The sequence below is a fragment of the Gopherus evgoodei genome, chromosome 4, assembly GCF_007399415.2.
Source record: "Gopherus evgoodei ecotype Sinaloan lineage chromosome 4, rGopEvg1_v1.p, whole genome shotgun sequence".
NCBI lineage: Eukaryota > Metazoa > Chordata > Testudines > Testudinidae > Gopherus > Gopherus evgoodei.
The window spans coordinates 103,984,192-104,009,095 of record NC_044325.1 but is presented as its reverse complement, the minus strand read 5'-3'; the positions used below and the strand labels follow the sequence as shown (position 1 = coordinate 104,009,095).

The 24,904-nt window shown below is 44.5% G+C and overlaps 1 protein-coding gene and 1 long non-coding RNA gene across 11 annotated transcripts in view; one reads left to right on the top strand and one right to left on the bottom strand.

The window, feature by feature from the left end:
* The window catches only part of ST5 (suppression of tumorigenicity 5), a 299,630-nt gene that overhangs the window by 153,322 nt on the left and 121,404 nt on the right, over positions 1-24,904 (bottom strand). For all 10 annotated transcript variants that reach the window (XM_030560420.1, XM_030560426.1, XM_030560428.1 and 7 more), the window contains one exon: positions 2,996-3,100. In XM_030560420.1, the coding sequence (XP_030416280.1) occupies positions 2,996-3,075 (80 nt within the window). In that variant the 5' untranslated portion in view covers positions 3,076-3,100. The remainder of the gene's footprint in view (positions 1-2,995; positions 3,101-24,904) is intronic.
* On the top strand, positions 3,028-18,199 carry LOC115650440. The gene is made up of 3 exons (XR_004000093.1): positions 3,028-3,114; positions 7,886-7,895; positions 18,187-18,199. It is a non-coding gene; the product is annotated as an uncharacterized LOC115650440 (long non-coding RNA).

Genomic DNA, 24,904 nt, shown 5'->3' with positions numbered 1-24,904 from the left:
CACTACTTCTCAACCATTTAGGATGAGGCCATTTAACCCAAAGCAGAAAAAATTATGCAATTGGTGTGACTCAAACAGCACAGCCAGGAGAAGAGGAGTGGGACATGGCTGAAATAGAGAAATAGAAGATTTGACACAGAAGGCTGAATAGGAAGCCAGCAAAACAAACAAATACATCAAATTAAGAAAGATAAACAAAACTGAGAACAAACCCAGATAGTTTGAAAACTAAAACAGTCAAAGGCATCATTAGAAATAGTTTTGCCTTTAAAGCAAAAAGCGGTACATGTTTTTTATTCCAGTGTTTCCACATTGACAATTTCATAACTTAATTTATATTTTTTCCTTTCTGCTTGTGGTTGGAATAGTTCAGAATAAAACAGCAGGTATGCCAAGCCTGGACATCAGTTACAAATTGACACACAGCACACTGCTGGGATCAAAGCCAAAGCCCACGATTCCCCATCTCTCTGAAATCATTCCTCAGTATTAGCCACCTCTGCCTGCAGATGCACTGCTATCGACGGTCACCTCTAAGGACCCATTCTGCTTTGGATAAATCATTCTGTATTTATGTTGGCTTGATCCATCTAAATCAGACCTTATTTACACTGGGGAGGGAGGGGAAGGGGTGGCTGTTGGCACTAGACTGATTACACCATTGCAAATATCAAGCATAAATACACTTCTCTAGTATAAACTGTGATTTGTACTGCAGCTTCCTTCAGGTGATATGCACTAGTGCAAGCCATGGCTTATAATGATGTAGCACATCTACACTAGGGGTTTGTAGCACTGTACCTACAATAACGCAACCTTACCCCAAACCCAATATAAACAACCAAAAACAATGTAGACAAGATGGCAGTGGTCTTCCCCTACCCTCCCTCACCAGAACATTTATTTTTAGGCTCACATCCACTCCAGCACCCCAGTTCTACTGCAGCCTTGGACACAAATGTATTTAAAGCCTTCAAGTGCTAGCCTGAGATCTTTCTAGGACTGAGAGTATCCTTCTTATTTCTTTGTACTATGTCTAGTACAAAGGTGCTTGTAGTGGGCCAGCGTGGCTCCCCTCCTCCCCGGAGAGGGTTGAGCCCTGGCAGAGGCCAGAGTGGGCAGAGCTACGGAGCTCTGAGCCCGCCCCTCAAAGGGTCAGACAGCAACCCGGAACTATAAAAGCCGGCCCTCAGAGCTCAGTCAGGCCTTAGCAGCCGGAGAGAGCAGACATCCCTCCGGGAGCTCGAAACCGGGAGATGCCAGCGACCCAGGGGAGCTGCCCAGGCTGGCTGGAGCTTCCCCGCACTCACTACCAGGAGGAGCTGCCTGAGCTTCCCCGCACTCACTACCAGGAGGAACCGCTGGAGCTTCCCCGCGCCTGCTGCTAACCGGAGGAGCCGCCCGTGCTACCATGGCCTGAGTATCCTGAGGAGCTCCCAGACCTACCACCCAGCCCCGGTCATGATGAGCGTATGCTCCTGGACCCCACTGAGGCCGACGTTAGGACCCAGGTAGGTCCCAAGGGGGAGTACGGAAGCAGCCCGGGGGGCAGCCGACCCCAGTCAGGCTGCGGAGTTGCCGGAGCCTATGTCAGTGTGTTGCGGCCAGGATCCCTACTGACTAAGCAGCGGATCGTCAGCCACTGCTAGGGCCCTGGGCTGGGACGCAGTGGAGTGGGAGGGCCTGCATCCCCCCTGCCACCCTATTCCTGGGTGGCAGACTGCCCCTTCTTCCTGGCCTGAGGAGGCTGATAACTGTTACTGCTGCTCAGTCCTGCCCCAAGGCCTGAGCTTACTGCCTCAGCGTTTGCTGCCCTGCCCTGCCCAAGGGTTGGGCCTTAAACTATTACTGTTGCTCAGCCCTGACTCAGGCCTGAGCTTACTGATTCTGTGTTGCTATCTGCCCTGAAGTAGGAACCAGCGCCTAGCGGTTGTTACGGCTCAGCCCTGCCGGAGGGCCTGAGCCCCTCGCCCATCAGGCAGACAAGTACCACAGGGACTGCCGGGCTAACTTCCCGGGCCAACCGGAGCAGAGTGGGCCAGCGTGGCTCCCCTCCTTCCCGGAGAGGGTCGAGCCCCGGCACTCCCTCATTTACAGTGCTATTGTAATACAAAAAACAAAACAAGATCTATAAAGGGACTCAATCTAAACTGAACAGGATTGACAACAATTTGTATCACAAAGCAATACGCCTGGCAGCGCTTCTCAAAGGAGACTAGCATCAAATCAACTTTGCTGTCTTTAAAGCATAAATGAAAACATCAGTTTTGGATGTTGCACCTGCTAGCTATAAACACAGAGGCAAAAAGAATATCATCGCAAGGGTGCAGTAGCTGGCTCCACTCCTCAGCTTGTGTTGCCTGCAGATGGGGCAGCGCACAGCAGAGCCACCTGGCCACACCTCTGTGTAGGAGGCGGAGTGCGGGACATGCCGCTGCTTCTGGAAGCCACTTGAGGTAAGTGCTGGCTGGAGTCTGCACCTCTGAGCCACCCCCCATGCTCCAGCCACCTGCTCCATCCATGATCACCCTCCCACCCTCCGAACCCCTTGGTCCCAGCCTCCTACACCCCAAACCCCTCCTACACCAGCTCCACCCCAGAGCCTGCACCCCCAGCCAGAGCCCTCACCCCCTTGCACCCCTCCTTGCCCCATTCCAGAGTCCCCTCCTGCACCCTAAATGCCTCATTTCTCACCCCACCCCAGAGCCTGCACCCCCAGCCAGAGCCCTAACCCCCTTCCACACCCCAACTCCAATTTCATGAGCATTCATGGCCCACCATACAATTTCTGTATCCAGATGTGGTCCTTGAGCCAAAAAGTTTGCCCATCCTTTGCCTAACACATATTCTTCTGCTCTCCTAGTTTTGGAAATTAAGAGACTTAATTCCAAAACCAAATCAACCTTTTCCAGAGTTTTTGGGATAAAATATTGAGACATACAAAATGATCCACAGAAATGTTTAGTTTAAATTTCACAGTCTGCAGTGGACTTACCGATCCAAAGTATCCTGAGGCACTTTACTTCCTCCAGCTCTGTTGGTGGCACTAGCATTCTTGTTAGCCGTCATGGTCATTTCTGCTCTCTCTGGATTTGGATACCTGCAAGATACCAAGTCATACGATTAAGCTTTCCAAAGTGCTAGAGATAATATTCCCAAGATACCATGTCAGCAGCAGGCAAAACACAGAGCGTCTTATCGTTTTGAAAAATCTGGTCAGTCAGATAATGGTTTTGCAAAACCAGATCCCCTCATAGACTCATAGACTCATAGGTCAGAAGAGACCAATCTGATCATCTAGTCTGACCTCCTGCACAAGGCAGGCCACAGAACCCCACCCATCCAATTTTATAACAACCCCTATCCCAGGATCGAGTTATTGAAATCTTCAAAACTGGTTTGAAGACCTCAAACTGCAGAGAAACCACCAGCAAGCGACCCGTGCCCCACGCTGCAGGGGAAGGCGAAAAACCTCCAGGGCCCCTGCCAATCCGCCCTGGAGGAAAATTCCTTCCCGACCCCAAATATGGCGATCAGCTAAACCCTGAGCATGTGGGCAAGACTCACCAGCCAGCACCCAAGAAGGAATTCTCTGCAGTAACTCAGTTCCCATGCCATCCAACATCTCCCCGCAGATCATTGAGCAGACCTATCTGGTGGTAATCCAAGATCAATTGCCCAAATTAACAATCCTATCATAACATCCCCTCCATATACTTATCAAGCTTTGTCTTAAAGCCAGGAAAGTCTTTTGCCCCGACTACTTCCCTCGGAAGGCTGTTCCAGAACTTCACTCCCCTAATGGTTAGAAACCTTCGTCTAATTTCAAGTCTAAACTTCCTAATATCCAGTTTATACCCATTCGTCCTCGTGCCTACATTAGTACTAAACTTAAATAATTCCTCTCCCTCCCTAACGTTAACCCCCCTGATATATTTATATAGAGCAAGCATATCCCCCCGCAGCCTTCTTTTGGCCAGGCTAAACAAGCCAAGCTCTTTGAGTCTCCTTTCATAAGGCAGTTTTTCCATTCCTCGGATCATCCTTGTAGCCCGTCTCTGAACCTGTTCCAGTTTGAATTCATCCTTCTTGAACATGGGACACCAGAACTGCACACAGTATTCCAGATGGGGTCTCACCAACGCCTTGTATAACGGTACTAACACCTCCTTATCCTTGCAGGAAATACCCCGCCTGATGCATCCCAAAATCGCATTTGCTTTTTTAACAGCCGTATCACATTGGCGACTCATAGTCATCCTGCTATCAACCAGCACCCCAAGGTCCTTCTCCTCCTCCGTCGCTTCCAACTGATGCGCCCCCAACATATATCCAAAATTCTTATTATTAGTTCCTAAATGCATAACCTTGCACTTTTCACTATTGTATTTCATCCTGTTTCTATTACTCCAGTTTACAAGGTGGTTCAGATCTTCCTGAATAGTATCCCTGTCCTTCTCCGTGTTAGCAATACCCCCCAGCTTCGTGTCATCCGCAAACTTTATTAGCACATTCCCGCTCTTTGTGCCAAGGTCAGTAATAAAAAGGTTAAATAAGATCGGTCCCAAAACCGATCCTTGGGGGACTCCACTAGTGACCTCCTTCCAGCCTGACAATTCACCTTTCAATACGACCCTCTGGAGTCTCCCCTTTAACCAGTTCCTTATCCAACTTACAACTTTCATATTCATTCCCATCTTTTCCAATTTGACTAACAGTTCCCCGTGCGGAACCGTGTCGAACGCCTTACTGAAATCTAGGTAAATTATATCTACCGCATTTCCTTTATCTAAGTAATCCGTCACCTTCTCAAAGAAGGAGATCAGATTGGTTTGGCACGATCTACCTTTAGTAAATCCGTGTTGCAATTCGTCCCAATTACCATTGACCTCTATGTCCTTGACTACTTTTTCCCTTAAAATTTTTTCCAAGACCTTGCATACTACAGACGTCAAGCTAACAGGCCTATAATTACCCGGATCACTTTTATTCCCTTTCTTAAAAATAGGAACTACATTAGCAATCCTCCAATCATACGGCACAACCCCCGAGTTTACCGATTGCTTAAAAATTTTCGCTAACGGGCTCGCAATTTCACGTGCCAGTTCCTTTAATATCCTCGGATGGAGATTGTCCGGGCCCTCCGACTTCGTCCCATCGAGCTGTTCAAGTACAGCCTCTACCTCAGTTGCGGTAATATCCACTTCCATATCCACATTCCCGTTTATCATCCCTCCATCATCCCAAGGTTCACTAGTCTTATTAAAGGTTCAGATCTGAATCCAATTTTTTCAGTCCCAAAGTTGAAGTGATATGTGTGCAGGAGTTGGATATATGGCTCTGATTTTGGCCCATCTCTATTAGCACGGAACTGGATCTTGGTTTTGCAAAATTTCACTAATTGGCTTTAGCTCTCTGTCCAACAGTGCTTGCACAGAAGTCAGTAGTTGCAGAGAGTAACACTGGCAAATGATAAAGCTGAAACTAAAGTTCTGGATATTCTAAAAAAAAATCTAAGAAACTCAACACAGTTTGTGTCCACACTACACCATTTTTGAACACAGCCACAAGCACATTACGGAATCATGCTCAGACTTGTTGGTTACATGAAGAGATCGATGGATGGTTCTGACTAGCTCTCCTGGCATCATGGGATTATTTAAATAAAGCTACCTTGAGATACTGAGATAGGCAAAAAAACTGATTCTGCCTTCCTGCTCTGCAGAAAGGTGGTAATAATTCCTAATTACTGCCTAGCGCTATTGGGGGATGGGATCTGGGAACAAACCAAAAGCCATAAATTAAATTTTAATCACAATGAAAAATATGCATATCCAATTATTATTTCTAGAATTTCCAATCCGAACAAAATCTAACATTCCTGAGTTTACAGATTCCTTATGGCTGGCCTGATGTAAAAGAGCTTCCAAATGCTGTTAAAAATAGACAAATTTTGTTTGTTCTGTTTTATACCCAGGAGGCACAAAGAATAAACAGAATCCTGTAAGAATGTCAGTGTGGAGATGGCAGGCAGTGTGGAGAAGACCTTGCTGATGTAGCCTCATGAGACACATGCAAACAAAAAATACATCTATCAGCTTGCTCCTCAACTGCAAAGGGGCATAGATGTGTAACACAGGAATTGCTGAGCAAAAAAACACATTCTGGAAAAAACTCAGTGGTAAACAAGGGAGAGATGGTGACTGGTAACTCTGTGTTCGGCAAGCCTCACAAGTATGTGAGAAAGGAATGCCAGAGAAAAGCTGAACTGTTCAGTCATGCTCCCAAGATTCAAAGAGGGGGACTGCGCAGACTGAGATGACATTTGCAACATCTCCACATACTGGCAAAGAAACAATCCATTACTGAGGGATTAATTCTGCCCGCATCCCACTGATGTCAGTGAGAATCTTGTGCAGAGATCTCGAGCCTATGGGCCAGATTCTAATCCCAGATGTGTGACTGGTACACTCCTGCATCACAAAGCTCTTCAGACTAGACCTCTGGCTCTGTGAATTGCCTGCATTAGTCCCATTTCACTGGTATAGAGCAGTGCTCTGCTTACAGCTGCTTTAGGGGCATTCCTTAGCTGTTATGTTTTGTCAAATGGGGAATAACCCTACCTTTAAATACCACACAGCATCCCTCATGAGGTAAACAAGACAAAACTCAGGTACAGTGAACACTAAGTGGGTCCTTTATTTAGGATGCTGGGCACTCCCAGACACTAGCTCTCAATAGCTTTTGAGCTCTCAGTAGCTTGAAGCTGTGTTGCTGAGTTGCCACCCAGGGGCTGCTTAAGCCCTGACCAGAATTGCTAACCACGGAACCCATTAATAGCATAGTTAATGCAAAAATAAAAAGTATTGCAAGACACGCTGTTTACCTAAACCCATAATAAATCAAGGCTGCTTGAAAAGCAAACTGTAACATGATGCTGACAAATGAGCTGGGTATTGACAACACATAAAGCCTTGTACAAACAGACTCATCACTGCGAAGAGGACATTCTCTAAACTGTTTTATTCCACTGCAAATAAGGTCACAGAAAATTCATGTGGAACGCAGCTCAAACTGTAGAATCACTTAATACAAACTAAAGATTCCAAGAGTTTTATGATTGTCTTGCATGTATCAGCTTTCCCAGATCAGATGAAAGTTTTTTCCAGACACTGATATTTTTTCTGCACTAAAGCTCCCCAAATTCCACTAATGTCTCAATATTATTGTTATTATACATACCAGATAGTAGAGCTGCAATGAACCACCTGCTACAATTGGGAAAGGACTTCTTTGGGGTAAAAAAAACAAAACAAAAAAACCCCCCACACCTCTGAAGCTAGCCAGGCTTTCTAGGATTGCGAATTCCACAACGAACCAATAGCTTCATAGTACTTTCCACTCACCAGTGCTTTTACTGGGAAGACTGTCTGAATCACTAATACAAGATGCTGAAAATAAATGAAATAACTACAGCGTAATGTCAAATGATGACCTTTACACATGTTATATTCATTTTAGAAGACTTACTTTTCTGTTAGAAACCAAGATGGACTAAATTGATTCAAGACACCTGGGACGCAAATCTGTTTTAGAGGTGCTGCAGAGTAGCGTAAAACTTAGGAACGATATACACACGCTCCTAATAAAAAAGTATTTTCTGTTTGGAGCATCTTTGCAGCACTATGAAACTTGATATCATTGTTTTCACATCAAATATGTGATAACTTAAACCCTGTATTTCAAAGCTACCATGAGCTCTCTGAACTGATTAACTGTTGTTTAGAACTGGCTCTTTTTCAGTAGAAAAGGAAGCAGTTTTTGAGAAACTCATAAAACATGGCAAATTTGGGGGCAAAATCTTGAGTTCAAAATCCAACGCAAGATTTCCAGCAGTTCTACATTTCCTTGTGAATAATTTGCACAGCTTTATTCAGAGCTTTGGGACAAAGAGCTTCACCAAACTCGGAGGTTTGGGGGCTACCAAGGGGTATTATATGAATCTTTTTCTGTATTTTCATTGCACAAGTTCAGATAAATTCTAAAACCAAAAGGAAAATCCAGCTGAAACAGCAGATTTCTCTTTGGCTTCCACTTAAAGTAATCAATTGGCTCAGCCTCTTCAAAATAGGGTGACCAGATATCCCGATTTTATAGGGACAGTCCTGATTTTTGGGTCTCTCTTATATAGGCTCCTATTACCCCCCATCCCCGTCCCGATTTTTCACATTTGCTGTCTGGTCACCCTACTCCAAAACAACCCAGGGCAATGAAAAATGCCTGAGCCTCCAGGAGCTTTTGCCTAGAATTCTGAGTTTGCAACACCACCACCATCACCACCCCCAAAGATGCAAACAATTTGTCTGGCTGTGAAAAAATTTGTAGAATTTTTTTTCTTTTCCCTAACTCTCCTTGGAACTATCCCCATTCTGAATAGCATGACCACCTAAATGGATAGCCCAGGAGTGGTACCATAAAGCCAGCCAGCACTAGCTGGCTTACACACATTGAGGTTGGTAGGAGACCACCACCAGGACAGGGCATTTCAAATATTCAGTGCACTTTTTAACTTAATGGGAGAAATCCATTTGTGGGGTAACTCTACTGGAGCGACATTCAGGGGCGGCTCTAGGGATTTTGCCGCCCCAAGCATGGCAGGCAGGGTGCCTCCGGCAGTTAGCCTGCAGAGGCTCCGCTGGTCCCACGGCTTTGGCAGACTTCCTGCTGGCATGCCTGCGAGAGGTCCTCCAAAGCCACGGGACCAGCAGACCCTCCGCAGGCACGCCTGCGGGAGGTCCACCGAAGCCGCAGGAACAGCGGACCCTCCGCAGGCACGCCTGCTGGAGGTCCACCGAAGCCGCGGGACAGCGGACCTTCTGCAGGCAAGCCACCGGAGGCAATGCCCCCTGCGGCTTGCCGCCCCAAGCATGCACTTGGCATGCTGGGGCCTGGAGCCGCCCCTGGCGACACTAAGGAGAAATACAGCCAAAGGAGTCTCGTTTCCTTTGTAAAGCAATCCCGGTCCTAAAGAGGATAGGTCGCAATTCAGCAAAGCACTTAAGCATATGCTTAACTTCAAATATAGTCTTGACTGCTATTGACTTCTGCGGAATGGAAGTACATGCACAAGAACTTTGCTGAATCAAGGACTGCCTCTCACTCTGTGTTTCAACAGTGCCTGCAGAATGGGCCCTGATCTTGGTTGGGGCCTCTATGAGCAACAATGAGACCAAAAAAGAGTGGGAAAATAGGGAAGACAGACTAAAAGTAGAAATTCCCAAAGGACTCTGCCCAGTGAAGCCCATCTATATTCTTGTATTAATATGACATGATTAATGCTATTACAGTAAAAAGTACATCTGCCATTCCATTTTGTTACAATGATCACCACCACCACCAAGTGTTCTAAAAATAGAAGGGGGTGAAGAGAAATTTTTAAATACACAGAATTAATTTTTAAAGAGAATTTTGGCAAGAACTGCACTTCATTAAATCCCATGCAGTTCAATCTCTGATAGATATACGTAACCGTAATAGCCCTCAGGAGAAATACGCAGAGGAAAGCGGATTGTGTCACATGAGGATATTCTCCTACTGAAAGGTTACCAATGTGGCAGTGTAGAATCCATTTTCAGATTGTACAACACAGCCTAGTTAACATAGTCAGATTCTAGCTCCTTAGGTGCACATTGTGTGGCTTCCATAGACGTGTGTGTTGTGTAGTCACTGCTAGCTAATATTTTTACTCTTGTAATTCTGATGTTGCGCTAATTGCTTTTGGATCTCCCGTGACAAGTGCCTTACGCTCCAGGTCTACATTCTGACAGTCAAGAATATCGAAGTATTATACTGGATCTTTCTATATATGTATTGTATGGCCCCATCAGTAGGAGATCAAGGCCCCTGTGTGTCTCCTCATGGCAGGGCATGGTGCTGCAGCTGCTCTGCCTCAGTTTCCACAACAGGGTTTTCAGTCCACTGTGGCTTATGTGGCTCAGCTGTATGGCCAGGCTCCAGCCAAGCTTCTCTCCCCAGCGGAGAGCAATTAGTCTGCTCTCCTTCCCAGCCAGTTCTTCCCTTTTCAGCCTTTACTTACAGGTGTAGTGGATAGGTGAACAATGCTATTGCAGTTTGTTAACGCTTGCCAGGCTACTGTGCGATTTGTATACCCTATCACCAGCCCCCAATAGAACAGTATCTGAGCATCTCCCAATTTTTAATGTATTTATGCACAAAACACACCTGTGAGATAGGGATGTATTATCATCATCCCCATTTTATAGACAGTGAGTGGAGGAAGAGAGGCAAAGTGACTTACTCAAGGACACACAGGAAGTCTCCAGGCCAGCATCCTAACTACTGGTCCTTCTTCCTTATCTGAATCAGACAAGGGGGCCAAGTTTCCTGTCGCCAACAGTGCCCAGTAGCAGGTGCTTCAAAGGAGGTGCCTGCAACAGGCAGTTGTGGTATAACTTTCCGACTAGGGAAAGGATCCTCCTAACCCTCAAGAGTTTGAGGTTTGCTTACGTCCAGAAGCATGAGAGGTTTATTATTTCTTATATTTACTGTTCAATACTCTATGTCTGTACAGTGCCTAGCACAACTGAGCCTTGTTCTTGATTGGCCCCTAGAAACTACTGTAGTAAAGATGAAGATGCAAGTAAATAAATTCTATTACAACTTCAGTGACAGCCACCCACTCACATCTGGGGGTAGAATTTGCCGCTAACACATGCAATATATAATTAACAGCAGGAGAATCCTGAAAGCTTAAAAGCAAATAAGGCAATAGCAGTGCTACAGGAATAATATCATCACAGAGAAGTGACTTGGAAGCACTTTCAACAGTTAGATAGTGCGAGATAGGATATGACCCTCCCTTACAATTTGTCTTTACTTTTAATATTTGTTCTATATCAAAATTTTGGGGGTGGTGATGTTTGGTACCATCCCAGCCTACAAAGTGAACCCAAATACCATAGTCACGGATGCAAAATACAAATCAATCAATAGTACTATTACCACTAACGGCATCACATTGGGTTGTCTTGGAAGACCAACTGGTGACATTTAGTTATGTAGGAAGTTTCATTGATCTTAAATCAAAATATAGATGAAACTGAAGTAAGTTTTATAGATCAGATAGAAAGCTACATAAAAGAATCAAATATACATGTATTGCTGTTTTATTTCAGGGAGTTTAAAAGAATGCGACAGCCCCATAACGTTCTGTGAGACATTATATACTGATAATCACATCCACTGGGGCTCTATAACAATACTCTTCATCACAATATTCATAAACTACTTACACCAGCGATGGGCAACCTGCAGCCCACCAGGGTAATCTGATTGTGGGCCGCAAGACATTTTGCTGATATTGACCGTCCACAGGCACTGCCCCCCGCAGCTCCCAGTGGCTGTGGTTCTCCGTTCCCGGCCAAAGGGAGCTGCGGGAAGTGGCAGCCAGCGTGGCTCATGGGCCGCAGGTTGCCCACCACTGACTTACACAGAAACAAAAAACAAAATTTCCAGCATTGTGACACATTGGAAAATACAGATCCAAAACACTCATGGATGGACAACATCAAATGGTTTCTGCAATGATTGAAGGTTTAGAAAACATGACATGTGAGGGAAGATTGAAAAAATTTAGTCTGAAGAAGAGAAGACTGAGAAGGGACATGATAACAGTTTAAATACATCAAAAGTTGTTACAAAGAGGAAGGACAAAAATTGTTCCCCTTAACTTCTGAAGCTAGGACAAGCAGCAATGGGCTTAAATTGCACTAAGGGTGGTTTAGGTAGTAGTAGTAGGCACCCTTCAGTCTTGAGAGACCATGCACATCCACCCCTGAGAGGTAAAGAATTTGCTCAGTTGGTTTATGGCAGCTGCGAACGTGGCTGAAGAGACCCACTCGAGAGATACAATCTGTGCTGTCATTTGTCACATTTAAAGGTGATGTGTCGACCCTTTGGGCTCTGCCTTCTGTGAGCTTTTTTCTCCTTTGCTAAGCTGGGTGGCTTCCTCTCATAACCCCTAGAGACCTTTGTTAAGCTCTTGTTTCCAAAGGCTGTGGTCTTGAGTGTGATCTTCCCAGTTTTCCACATCTTTGTCCATTTCTTTCAGGTCTCGCTCACACGCATCCTTGAAACACAATTTTGGGCATCCTTTGGGTCTTTTTCCAAATGCCAATTCACTGTACAGAATGTCCTTTGGGATGTGACACACAGCCCAAGCCAGCAGAGGCATCTCTGTTTGAGCAGTGTCTGCATGTTGGGTGTGCTGGCCTGCCTGAGCACCTCAGTGTTGGTGACACCATCTCTCCAGGAGATGCCAAAGATTCAACAAAGGCAATGTATATGAAGGCTGTTAAGCCTCTTTTCCTGATGAGAGTATAAGGTCCATTTCTTGCTCCCATACAAAAGCATGCTGATAACACATGCACGATACACACAGATCTTTGTGTGGTCTGTCAGTTTGTTGTTTTGCCAGACCCTCTTACTCAATCTAGACATCGTGGCAGCTTTTCCAATGTGGATGTTGAGTTCTGTTTCACGTGAAAGATTGATTGTGATAGTGGAATCCAGGGACTTGTTCACCACTTCAAGTTCATAGTTGTTGATCTTGATGGAGGGTGCTTTCTCAGCTCCTTGGCACATTATCTTCATCTTTTTTCAACTTATGTGAAGCCCAAAGTCTTTACAGGCTTTGGAAAAACTGTCCATAAGGATTGTCACTGCTGCGTCATCAGCAAAGAGGTGGTTTTGGATAAGGGCCTCCCGGGTATTGGTTTTAGATCTTGGTTTAGGTAGGACATGAGGAAAAATGGTCAGAGTGGTTAAGTACGAGAATAAATTGCCTAGGGAGGTTATTGAATCTCTGTCATTGGAGATTTTTAAGAGCAGGTTAGACAAACACATGTCGGGAATAGTCTAGATAATGTTCAGTCCTGCCATGAGTGCAGGGGACTGAACTAGATGCTCTGTGTGATCGCTGCTGAGGTAAAAACTAGGCTTCCCTTATGACATTAAGGCCTCTGAATCTCCTGATGTGTCCTATGGATTTAGAATCACTATTTTCCATTAACTTGAATGCAAGTCCTTTCCCAGCTAACTTCTGCTCTCATTTATACCAGTAACTGCAGTTACACTGATTCATAGGGCCAGATCCTCAGCTGGTGTAAATACATGTAGCTTGGCTAAAGTTAATGGAGCCATGTCAATTTACACCAGCTGAGAATGCAGGACAGAGATTTTAAGGCCAAGGAGCGAGGGGGGTGGGTTGGTCACTACAGTCACCAGTTCTGACCTGCATAAAACAGGCCATAGAATTTACTCAGCAATTCCTGCACTGCAGGAACCTATTCTTTCCTATTGTGTAAAATGAATGCTCTCAAGCCCAGTCACTTGTGGCTGATCTAGAGGCTCTCTCTTATGGTATGTCTACATTTCAAGATTGGGGCACGATTCCCAAATCAAGGTGTCATACTTGCACTAGTTCTCAAAAGGCATCCAATCTCAACATAAAGACTCCAGATGATGCATTCACCACACAACTTGGCGGTAAATGAAAAAAAAACGGCATCTTGAATTTTTCTAACTTCAACTTACTGGTGTAACTAAGAGCAGAAGGTGGCCCTTCATTTGAAACTCCCCCAGCTTAGCAGACTTATATGTTTTCGTTTTATAGCCTATTCAAAATCCCTCCCCAACCATATGGTACTTTTTCCTACTTAGACTTAAACAGGATTCATTATACTCTGATTTTTTTAAAACGTCTCTCATGTCTAAAGCATATTTTCCAGTAATTATACAATTCCAATTAAAAGTCCTTAAAGTATGTTGCAATCCTTCAAAGCCAGCTCTCTTAAAGTCAGAAACATTAGCATTGTTTATCTGTCAGCTTATGAAGAGTTCAGATTCCATTATTTACCAAAGAGCTCTGAACTCAAAAAACCCAGAACTTTTTATCACCACCAAGATCCTAACCCTCTTGCTCCGACAATTACCGGGTTCTAGCCTGCGATGTAGTCCCTGGTGCAAGGGACCCACTTAGCCCTGCTCAAATGCATCAGGTGTGAGGAATTTTGGGGGAATGTAGAAAGGTGATGGAGTGGAATAAGTAGTATTGTCTAGTGCTTTAGGATAGGGGGTGGTGAGTCTGGACTTCTGGGTTCTAATGTGCAGGACAGGCGCTAGAGTTTTTCGCACCCTAGGCACATGGCCATTTCGGCGCCCCATGCGCCGCTCCCACGGCTCTGGTGGAGCTGCTGCAGCCATTTCTGCGGAGGGTCTGTTGGTCCGCGGCTCCGGTGGAGCTGCCGCAGCCGTGCCTGCAGGAGGTCCACCGGAGCCATGCCGGACCAGCGGATCGTCCACAGGCATGACTGTGGCAGGTCCACCGGAGCCGCCTGCTGCCCCCCCCCCGCAAAATGCCGCCCCCCCGAAAATCCTGGTGCCCTAGGCGATTGCCTAATTCGCCTCAATGGAAACGCCGGCCCTGCTAATGTGGCTTTGTCACCAACTGAGTTGGGCCCTAATTCTCCAAAGACTTTATCTTTGATCTCAATGGGGCTACTCACCACGCATAAAAGTTCAGAATGTATGCAAGTTTTATTGCAACAGAGTCTTGCTGTATAATGTTGAGCAAGGCCCTTCAAATTCTGTACCTCAGTTTATCATGGGTAAAGTGTGTCCTGTTTTAATTGTTGCAAATGTAAGCGGGGGAATGGTCCCGCTATTGTGGGGAACTTTCCTGGCTTCTGCACTACCCCGGTGAAGTGGGCTAGCGAAAGGATCTGAGTCCTCACTCCCACTTCCTTTACCCAGAGGCCTCCCTGCCCTTGAGGACTCCCTTTCTGCTCTCCTGTCTGGCAGAGTCCTCGTAACCCCAACAAGGCTGGGCCCAGGATTCCCGGGGGTCAACCCCCACCCAGGACAAGGGCTAAGGTGTCCCCACTCCGGGGTACTCTCTTTGCACTGCGCATCTCCCTGACCCACTGATCACATCATACAATTTAAAGCAAATACAAGTTATTTAATTAACAATTAATTTTAAAAAAAGATAAGGAAAATCAGGAAAGGTTAAAGGAAAACACATCACCCCGCTCCGTGGCAGTGACCATCACAAACAGTGTCTCTGGACATCAGGGCACTTCACAGTCTGTTCCTTGTAGGTCCCAGGCCTCCTTCTCAGGCCCTGACTGTGCTGCAGGGATGCTGCGGGTTGGACACTTGCTCTGGCGGTGGCCACACACTCTCAGGCTCTGGGTGGCAGGACCCTTCTCCCCAATGTCACCCTGACTCTCTCAGGGTTATGATCCACCTCCAAGTCTGGCCTCCAGAGCCTCTTGGCTGAGGCGTCTCCCTGTGCTGGGCCTACTGCCCAGGGTTTCCAGCTGCTCACTGCACCCAGCTCCGGACTGCTCCAGCCCCAGCTCCACACTGCCTCAGCATGGCTACTGCTGCTGCTGCTCTGCCTCTAGCTCCCTGGGCTGCTTCTCTGGCCTCTCTGGCTCCAGTTGCTACAGCTCCACTCCCAGGGCAGGTCTGTTCTGCAGGCTGCTTCTGTGACTCTGCTTTGAACTCTCACCTGCTTCCTGGGCTGCTTGTCTGAGCCCTCTGGCTCTGGTTGCTGCAGCTCTCCTCCTAGGGCAGGTCTGCTCTCTCTGGACTGTGTTCTGGCTTTTTGGGCTGCAGCTCTGCTTCTAGCAGCTTAGCTTGGGCCCCTACTCCATCTGACCCAGGCAATTCCAGCTCACACGGAGGACGGGACCCACTCTGCCCTTCCGTCTCCTTGATTAGCCTGCCCACCCTGTCAATCAGGCTGACCTGGAGCATTGGCCTCTCGCCATTGTTCCTGGGGACTGTCAGTCTCAGGGTCCTGATTTGCCATTGATCTCTCCCCTTTTAGTGCTGGGAGCTAGCAACCAAAACACCCCCACTGAATGTTAGTAAGGGGATAACAGTCCTCTTATATTAAAGTTAATTAACGTTCATGAAGAGTTCGGAGCTGCCTGGATAAGAATACTGCTACGTATTAAATATACGGGTGACCGATGTACCAGGGAATAGCTGACTGCTTGAGACCCAAGGCTTGCATGTGTTTCTAAAGCCCCAGTCCAGGCAAATTATTTTCATCTTGCAAGTTGTGGTGATCAAAACAATATGAGGATATTTTATTGCTGCAGATCTGAAGGAACAGTCCCTCTCCTAAAGGAATATCAGGAGCCATTTTTGAGAGCCAGAGACTTAATGGGAAACAAGCCTTTATAGAGAAGGTAAAGCATTGCAAGCTACTAATCCTGGTGCATGCTTTGAAAAGCTCCCTACACCGTATTATGACTAAATCCCTGGAAACAAATAAATAAATAAAATAATAATAATATGGTGAGATTATTGACCGATTATTTATTCAGTTAAAAGGAGCTGTTCCTGGTGTCTAGGCATCTAGGGGTTAGTTCTAAAGCAAGAACATTTTTTCTAAATGCTTTGTTTAAGGATATCTTGCCTACATTTCAAGAACAGCTGCACTGCTAAACTCTTTTGGTGACACAGCTTGGCTTGATGGCAGTTTGCCTGTTCCATTCCAGTAAAACATATTAGTATGTTCTCTCACAACAGCCCCAATGCCCTATTTGGTTAAAAAAAGGAAAATCCACCCTTGTAAGCCAGTGACTGTTTAAAATTTTTTGTCTCTAGTGTGCATCTGTAGAGATATGGTGACGTTTCATTCCATATTCTTTATAAAAATATGTTTTTGATATGAATATGACATAATGGATATATACTTTATGCAAGATGGGTCTTGTAAGGTATCATCGGAAAGGTTATGATTTACTGAATGTGATTATCCCATTTGTATGCTTGTACCATTTATGTATCTAAAGTTAAATAGAAATATGGTTTCTAGTTAGAAATATGGACTATGTAACAATTACAACTGGGTGTGTACTGGGAAGACACCCACCAGACGACAGGCCGTCAAATTTGATGAGCCATCAGGAAGGAACAACAAAACCATGATGATATTAATCTCTCTCCCTCCTGGGAGGTGTCTGGAGATGTAACTGTGACACTACTAGGTCAGGTGGTCTTGTCACCTGATACTAAACATTACCTGGGACTTCTTGTAACTTTCCACTGGAAGGGAAGGAGGGTCAAGTTTGGGAAACAAAGGATTCCCGCCTTATGTAAATCCTATTTAAGAGTGGGGAGGAAGGCAAATGTGTCTCCTCTTCTCCAGACCAAGTCCAGACGGAGACAGAGGTCCAATCTGAAAAGGAATATAACTGGAACTCGGAACCACAAAAACTTTGCAACGTGCCTAAAATAACATTTACGGTAAAAAAATTACATTTTGTAACCTGTTTCTTAAGTATATTGAGATATACTTTATTTGCTCAGTAATCTGCTTTGTTCTGTCCGTTATCTCTTATATTTACTTAAAATTCACCTTTTTGCAGTTAGTAAACTTATTTCTTGATTATAATATAACGCAGTTTATGTAATTTCTACCTTGGGAGGCAAGAAGTTGTGCACATCTCCTCCCACATTGAGGGAGAAGGAGAATTTCATAAAACCTTTGGATTTGTACCCCTTAAAGAGTGGGCACGTGTGCTCTGGGGGAGCCCTCTCACACAGAGCTCACTTCACTCTGTGTCTGCAGCGGGGGGTAGCCCTACCTGTGTATGTGCTGCAAGAGACCGGAGAACCTAATCCAGCAAAGCAGTAAGAAGGAACCCAGGCTGATTGAGCAGGGGAGGCTCAGTTAAACCCCAGCACATCAGGTGACACCCCTAAGAGCCCAAACCCATCACAGATACCATAAAGGCCATTTTTATAGGACACTGTCCCCCAGATATTCTCTGTTTTAGCTGCAGCTTCTAGGTTGATCCCATCTTGAGGATTCCGACATGAAAGCAGCTCCTTGTGTGGCTTTTCTTGTGTGATGTCAGAAGAAGTGCTAAAATCCAAACAAACATCCAAAATCATGGCTAGCGAAAAACAACTTTTGTTTGCTCACTAAAAACTTGTGAAGAGAAGCACATGTCTCTTTTTTAAATCATGACACAAACTTTGACATGTTTGTTTTCTTATTGCAGCTCAACACAAAGCTATGAAGCCAGAAGAAGAGAGGAAAAGTCCAGAAGAAGAGAGACTCATCTTGACTTTTGAGACAAGCTTCCCTATCCACGGGGCTCTATTAGCTACAGTAGAAAACAAAGAAAGGACACCACGCCTAGCTTTGGATAATTTTATATCATAGCAGCCTTCTATATGCGTCTTCCCACCACAGCCAAGTTTTAGTAAAGTAGTAGTTAGAAGTTCAAGATGGTTAATGTCAAGGTGTGGAGAGAGGGAGGAGTATCAGAATACTCAGCTTTGCTCTCAGGTCACATGTGCCACTCCAGAAAAATGCTTACCATGACAGTCCCATAAAGAAGCTGTGTTCAGGGTATAAATTTAGGGCTCTACCCTACAAGCCCTTAAGAATGTGAATAGTCCCAGTGGGACCACTCAAGCAAACAAAACAGTGTCACCAATTCCACACATTCAAAACTCATGGGTAAGGCCGCACACACACAAAAACAAACAAACAAACCCACCACAATTCTGAGAGGTTTAAATATCATGGGATTTTAAGAATAATAAATGTGTGGCTCTTTTTTAGTTGCCTCCTAGTGTTGGAGTCTTTGAGGGTCATGCTTTCAAGCTCTCCTCTCTAACCATTAGGGATAGAAATTTTTGGGTTTTTTAAAATGAAAGCTGAGATTCTCATGTGATCATGTTATTCCAGGAGACAGGGATGTCAGAAAAACACGAAACATCATGAGATTCTCAGGAAAATGGCAAGATTGGGCAACACTTAAAGGGTTTACAGGTTAAGACCCTTAGATTCCAACAAATCTATAAATGCAATATGGGCCAAAGCATGGCCACAGGATTACAGTGGACTCCCTGGGCCTTCACAGTAGAGAGGTGCCAGAATTTCTGAAGGGCCGATCATCAAGCTGGGAGCTCACACCAGGTTGTGGGTGCCAATCATGGTGTAACTGATTGGTTGCTCTACAGCTCTTGTTACTGTAGCAAGCACATCCTCATGATTGTTCAGACTTCCCCCTATGAGGGAAGTCAGAGACCTGCACACAGGGCCCAAAATGGATTATTTGCAGATCACCTCAATGTAGATTTTCCGTCTTGATTATAGTTAGGCATAATTTTATATCTGTAGTGTAGTACTAGAAAATACGGCAATTTGCCTGCCGGGGAATATTTCGTTTAATGCAACAAATGCTCACCCATGTTCTCATGCATCATACTCACCCCTGCACAAAGGTGCTCAAAGATGAGGAAAAGGGGGCACAAGTAGCTCCCCCCTCCCCTGTGTCTCAATGCAGAGTCTGGGTACAATGTGATCCTTGCACTCCTCTAACCATAAGGTTTGGGAAAGCTAGCACCACTGCAGCCACTGGCTTTTCCAAAGTGGTTGGGAAAAGGGATGGATTTTAGCTATGCCATCTTCTATAGCACCCAGAACTTAGCAGGCATAGAGCACCGCGGAGGCCTTGCTTTCACCAGGAGGACCTATTGTAACAATGCACAGAACGTGCTAGCGTAACCCACTCGCACAGCCTTGTTTCTCCACCAATGCCCCTTTCTTGGCATAACATTAGTCACTATCCAGAAATATGTCACCGTTTAGTGAAGAAAATAATTTGAGAGCACTTGGCTCTTTATGGGAAGCCATTAAAGAAGCTCCAAGCAGACTGAGCTGCATAGCTATGATGAACGGCCAGGAGGGAGGCTGCATTCCTTTTCTCAACTATTTCCTGACAATCCTCTACGACTGCACAGCTCTGAACTGGAGAACTCTGAGCTAGAGAAGGAGGGAACTTCCTCTCTACGAGTGACTTTTAAACGGGCATGTTTACAGCAGGGAAAATAAAAAACAACCACTCCACATTGGAACAGAGTTCAGTTCAGTTCCTCGCAGAGTGCCCAGGAGAGACCTCTAAGCCAGACTGTTCAGAAAGGCTCAGCATATACAGCTGAAGCCAGATTTTCACAAGAGCTCAGAACTCACTTGGGAACTTCATTTAAGGGCCTACAAGGGAGATGAGCTCATTTGAAAATTCAGCCCCGGCTGTAGCAACTGAATCTCTGAGCCCTAGTGTCTGACTGCCATGTTACTGTGAAAAGTGGCCACTGCACACAGGATACTAACCCGTCCTCTTTTAATGAATTTGGGATAGTTAAATATTCACATTGGTACAGGCTGAATTTTGCAGTCCTCACTCAGACAAAATCCCCATTGGCTTCAGTAAGCCCTTTGATTATGAACTACTCACTGCCACAGTTATGCCTTGATCCAGCAAAGTACTTAAGCATGTGCTGAACTTTCCACAATGGAATTACTCATATGCTTACATTCAATACATGACCAAGTGCTTTGGTGGAGTCGAAGCCTTACTCAATATTAAGCACTCCTCCCCCCAGAAACATAATAAAGGAGTTAGGAACCTAAGTGACTTACAAATGTGAATCCTATTCAATGGGACATAGGCTACTAAATCACTTACACATTTCGGACAAATTTTACTCAAAATAAAGTTATCTAATGGCATTTCCTCTATTTATGGGCTGAGAGGCATCGTCACCCATCTAAGACCATATTGCAGATCTTGCCCACTGATGTTGAGAGTGTAGAGATGTCGTGAAGCCCAAACCAAGTTTCTTTGCACACTAATCTACTCCTTAAATATCTGCATTTGTCAAATCTTGACCTGATCAGCAGTAGACATGTGCCAGAAATCCTTAATGATGAGAAATTTCCTTCATCTTCTTTTGGCTTTTTACTTTCTGTCATGCTGCCTCCTATCGGCTGATGCCATAAATCCTCCAGCAGATAGAACAGACAGATTCATAGGCTGCATCATTGCTACTCAGAGTGTATTACAGTCCAAAATTTGTGCTAAAAGTGTCATGTTAAAGCACTGTATCATTCTCATAACTCCAACGTTGCTAAGACAATCAGAGCTATAAAACACAAAGAAAACCACATAAAAACTAAACAAGATCAGCACTGATGTCCTATATTTGCATGTCATCTACTGGACATTTTCAATATTGTTAAGATGGATTTTTTTGTTGTTGCAATTATGGGGAACATATTGTGATATGTATTTTACAGAGTTCTGAATTTAGCTAAGTATACTGCTTGGCTTTTATGCTTTTCACTGTTTCTGGATTTATTTATTTATTCATTTATTAGAGTATAGCATTAGTAGGTTTGTTTGTTTGTTTTTTTTAATTCTTGGTCTTGGATATTTAAATCAGGTCTATAGGCAAGGTGGATTAGAACTAAACCCTGCATACTTACATTTATATAAATCTGGAATGATAAAACTATGTATTGATTTGTGCCTTGTTTAAAGCAAACTATGTTAAACCACTTATTCCTTAATTTGGCCATTAGTTTATGAGTTATTTCCCTTTTTGATAAGGTATAGCTATTGTCAAACAAGCAGAGAAGCAACTTCATTGTGGCAAAGACTTACTAATACATTTGTGTTAATTATTTAACTCACAAATGAACATGTCCAGTACTGCAAATACATTACACTGAAGATAAACTTTTACACACTCCATAACCTTCACTGCACATTACTGATCTATCTGAAACTGTGCACCCAACTGTTCCATGGGACTATTAGAAGTGACTGCTCCCACAATGAAGGAAGGAAACATTAAGAAAATGTACTTGGTCATTATTCAGTTAGAGTCCCTTCCTAGGCTGGGGGGAGGGGAAAGATACGTAAAATCACATTAGCTAACTTGATTTGAAACACCCCTTAACATCTAGCATTGACGCTGTTTATCATCATGTTTGCTGATCTTACTGAAATCTTTAAGGGAGCTTAAGTTTCAGTGTCACCAGCTAATGCAACTGTAAAATACCATGTAGAGGTTAGGATAAAAAGGTATGTTTTTTGCATATATAACACGTGCCAACATGTTCTAGACAAGGAAACGTACTTTAACACATACTACATAGGCTCTTCCCTTTTAGCTTGACTAGGTTTGCACTTATTGAAGACAGTCTGTCTTGTCCAACAGATATGTTAGAGTGCATTAGCTAATGCATGTTATCATCACACCTTTAAATCCTCATTTACACAAAGTCTTAAAGTGCATCTACAGTAGGGCATGTCTGGACTAGGATAAATCACTGCTTTCTTAGATTATGTTAGCTGGCACAGTCTAACATTTTCTGAAACTTTAGTGTAGACAACACATGTTGAACTATATTAGTTAATCAGCTGAAGACAGGATGTGAGCTTAGTGCTCATCTCAACCAGGCAACACCTGTAAAAGTTTCCTTATCTACAACGGAGTTTTAAAACATTTGCTAATTTTTTAAAAAACATTTTTTACCCTAGGTGTAGGAGGTAAGTGGTGTTTCAAATAATGCTAACTAACTCAACTAAAAGCACCTTTTCCCTTGTCTAGAAAAGCACTTAGATCCCATGGTCTAGTTTCTGAACTCAGAGGAATGAACTGCTGAGTTGCTGGTCTAATGAAGAGAGGATGCTGGATCAGAGACTATCTGATTCAAAGAAATTGTCCCTGTGCTAAATTGAGCGCATACTACATTCAACAAGGCACTGAAACCTCAAGAGGGCCTTTATACTTTCATTTTAAGAAAGAACTATGTTACTGTAGAATTGTACTCTAAATATATTTTATGTCACTAATGTATATAATGTACATTTTGGATTCTGCAATTATAACAACTATTTGTACTTCTTTTTGAAAAAAATGGAAGCAAAAGAAAAAAAAAGATGAAAAATGCCCATTTAACCATTCTTTCTCTTACACAATGAAAGATGCCACTTTTGATGCATTAAAAGAGCCATATAAATTTTGCCATGAACTTTTCAGATGACTTCAATGAGAGCTACATGTGGGCATCCCCAGATCTGGACCATCTGATCAAATCCTTCATAGGTAAGAAGTACTTGTTTCCCTCTGCTGTATTTGAGTGTAAATTCACAATCTTATAATCCCTCTCAGTATGCTTCATGATCCACTTTATGATCTTTAACTGAGTCCAAGCTCAATATCTCTCATACAAAAATTGCAGAAAACCCTCAATTGGAAATCATCACATGAGAAAAGAACAAAGTTGTCACTAAGTAGTTAGAAACATGCATCTGTCTGGCCTTTGCAACACTTACAAGTGAAAACCTATCGCTTCAAAAAGGACCTGGTGCTTGAATGAAAACTTTGAACCACTGTCTATTTATAAATGATGTCACTAATATACCACAAATTCTGTTTTTCTTCCTTTGTCCTTTCTTCCCCCACCCCCAAGGATATTTGCATGAAAACACACGCTTCGCTTTCTAAAAGCTCACCTGCTCTGGTTGTTTATTCCCCATTGAAGTTATAATCCTCTGTTTGTGATATCAGAATAATCTGCACAACAGCTAATTGTTTGTGATGTCACAAATGGAGGATTATGACTTCAGTAGGAATGAACACTAGGAGCAGATCAGCTTTTATGAAGCAGAGATCCTTTTTTCATGCAAATTTCCTCTGTGATAAAGAACAAAGGGGAGAAATGGACAAAAATGATGCATAAGACGACTTGTTTCAAAACAGACTGTTTTTTCAAAGTTTTCCATGGGGTTTCAGCAACTCTTAAAAACATATCACTTTACAATTCAAAGCACACTTCATTCCTCATCACATGCTGCTGCTTCTGTGGCTGCTGAGGAGCACATGCTGCAGAGCAGACACAAAGGGAATAAAGCTAAGCTGAGACTCTGGGCATTTCCCCAAATTAACCTTCTGAAAACTCTCTCACTGCATTTGTAACTGAAACTCCCTCCATACAATCCCCCCTCCCCACTGCAAAGCTTAGAAAAGGCAGTTGAAGCACCTCAAAGTTTATAAACTACTTTCTGAATCTGTGAGTAAATGTAGGAGCCATGTAAGTGCAGGGGTGCAATGAGGTGAACCAGGGGCCCCAGACCCCTCTTTAATTTCCAACCAGAACTGACATGATGAAGGGGTGGCTGGGCCAAATTTAAGTGGCACTGCAACTCTGTGTGCCTGCTTGACCCTCAATTCCCTCCACTTTTGCAGTCTCTCCAGTACCCATGGTCACCAGATTCCCCCAACGCCTGGGGAGAAGCAGAGCAGGGGGCACCAGGAACCTCCAGGCCTCAGGAGGGCGGGAGCATCAGATCTGGGCTTTTGGTGCTTCCAGGGGAAGCAGAGATGCCGAAGCAGGATGGGGTCTGGGGTTCCCAGAACTGCCTGTCCCCAGTTCGTATGCTGCTTTTCAGCCTGATCAACTCTCTGGGTAAGAGCTTGGGATTGAGAGTGGGCCAGGGAAACTGCAGGGCTGAGTGAGGGGTAATATGGGAGGAAGAGCCTGGAGCTGCGTGTGGGGCAGAGAGACTGCAGAGGTGAATGTAGGGCAATGTAGTGGGGAAGGAAGAAGAACACAGAGCTGGGTGAGGGAAGCAGGAGGACAGTACGTGTGGAGCTGGGTGCAGGGGAAAAAGAGGGCATGGCTGGATGCAGAAACAGCATGGGAGCACTCTGGACAGCTTGGGGCTGCGTGGGGTGGGTGCAGGACAGTGGAAGGAGAGCTCTGGGCCCCCTCCTTAGGAAAATTCTGGTTGCACGCTGTGGGAGACAATCAGCAATGGAGCCAAGTGCTGTGCAAGCGTCTCCCTCCAGGGTTGCCAGTGCACTTCGCTTCCAATGTGGCGGACCCAATGCAACTCCTATCCAGGACATCTGTAAAAGGAGCAGCAGTTTTATGATGCACACAATGATTTTATGATCTATGATGGATGGAAGGATGATTTTGTAGGCAAGGCAC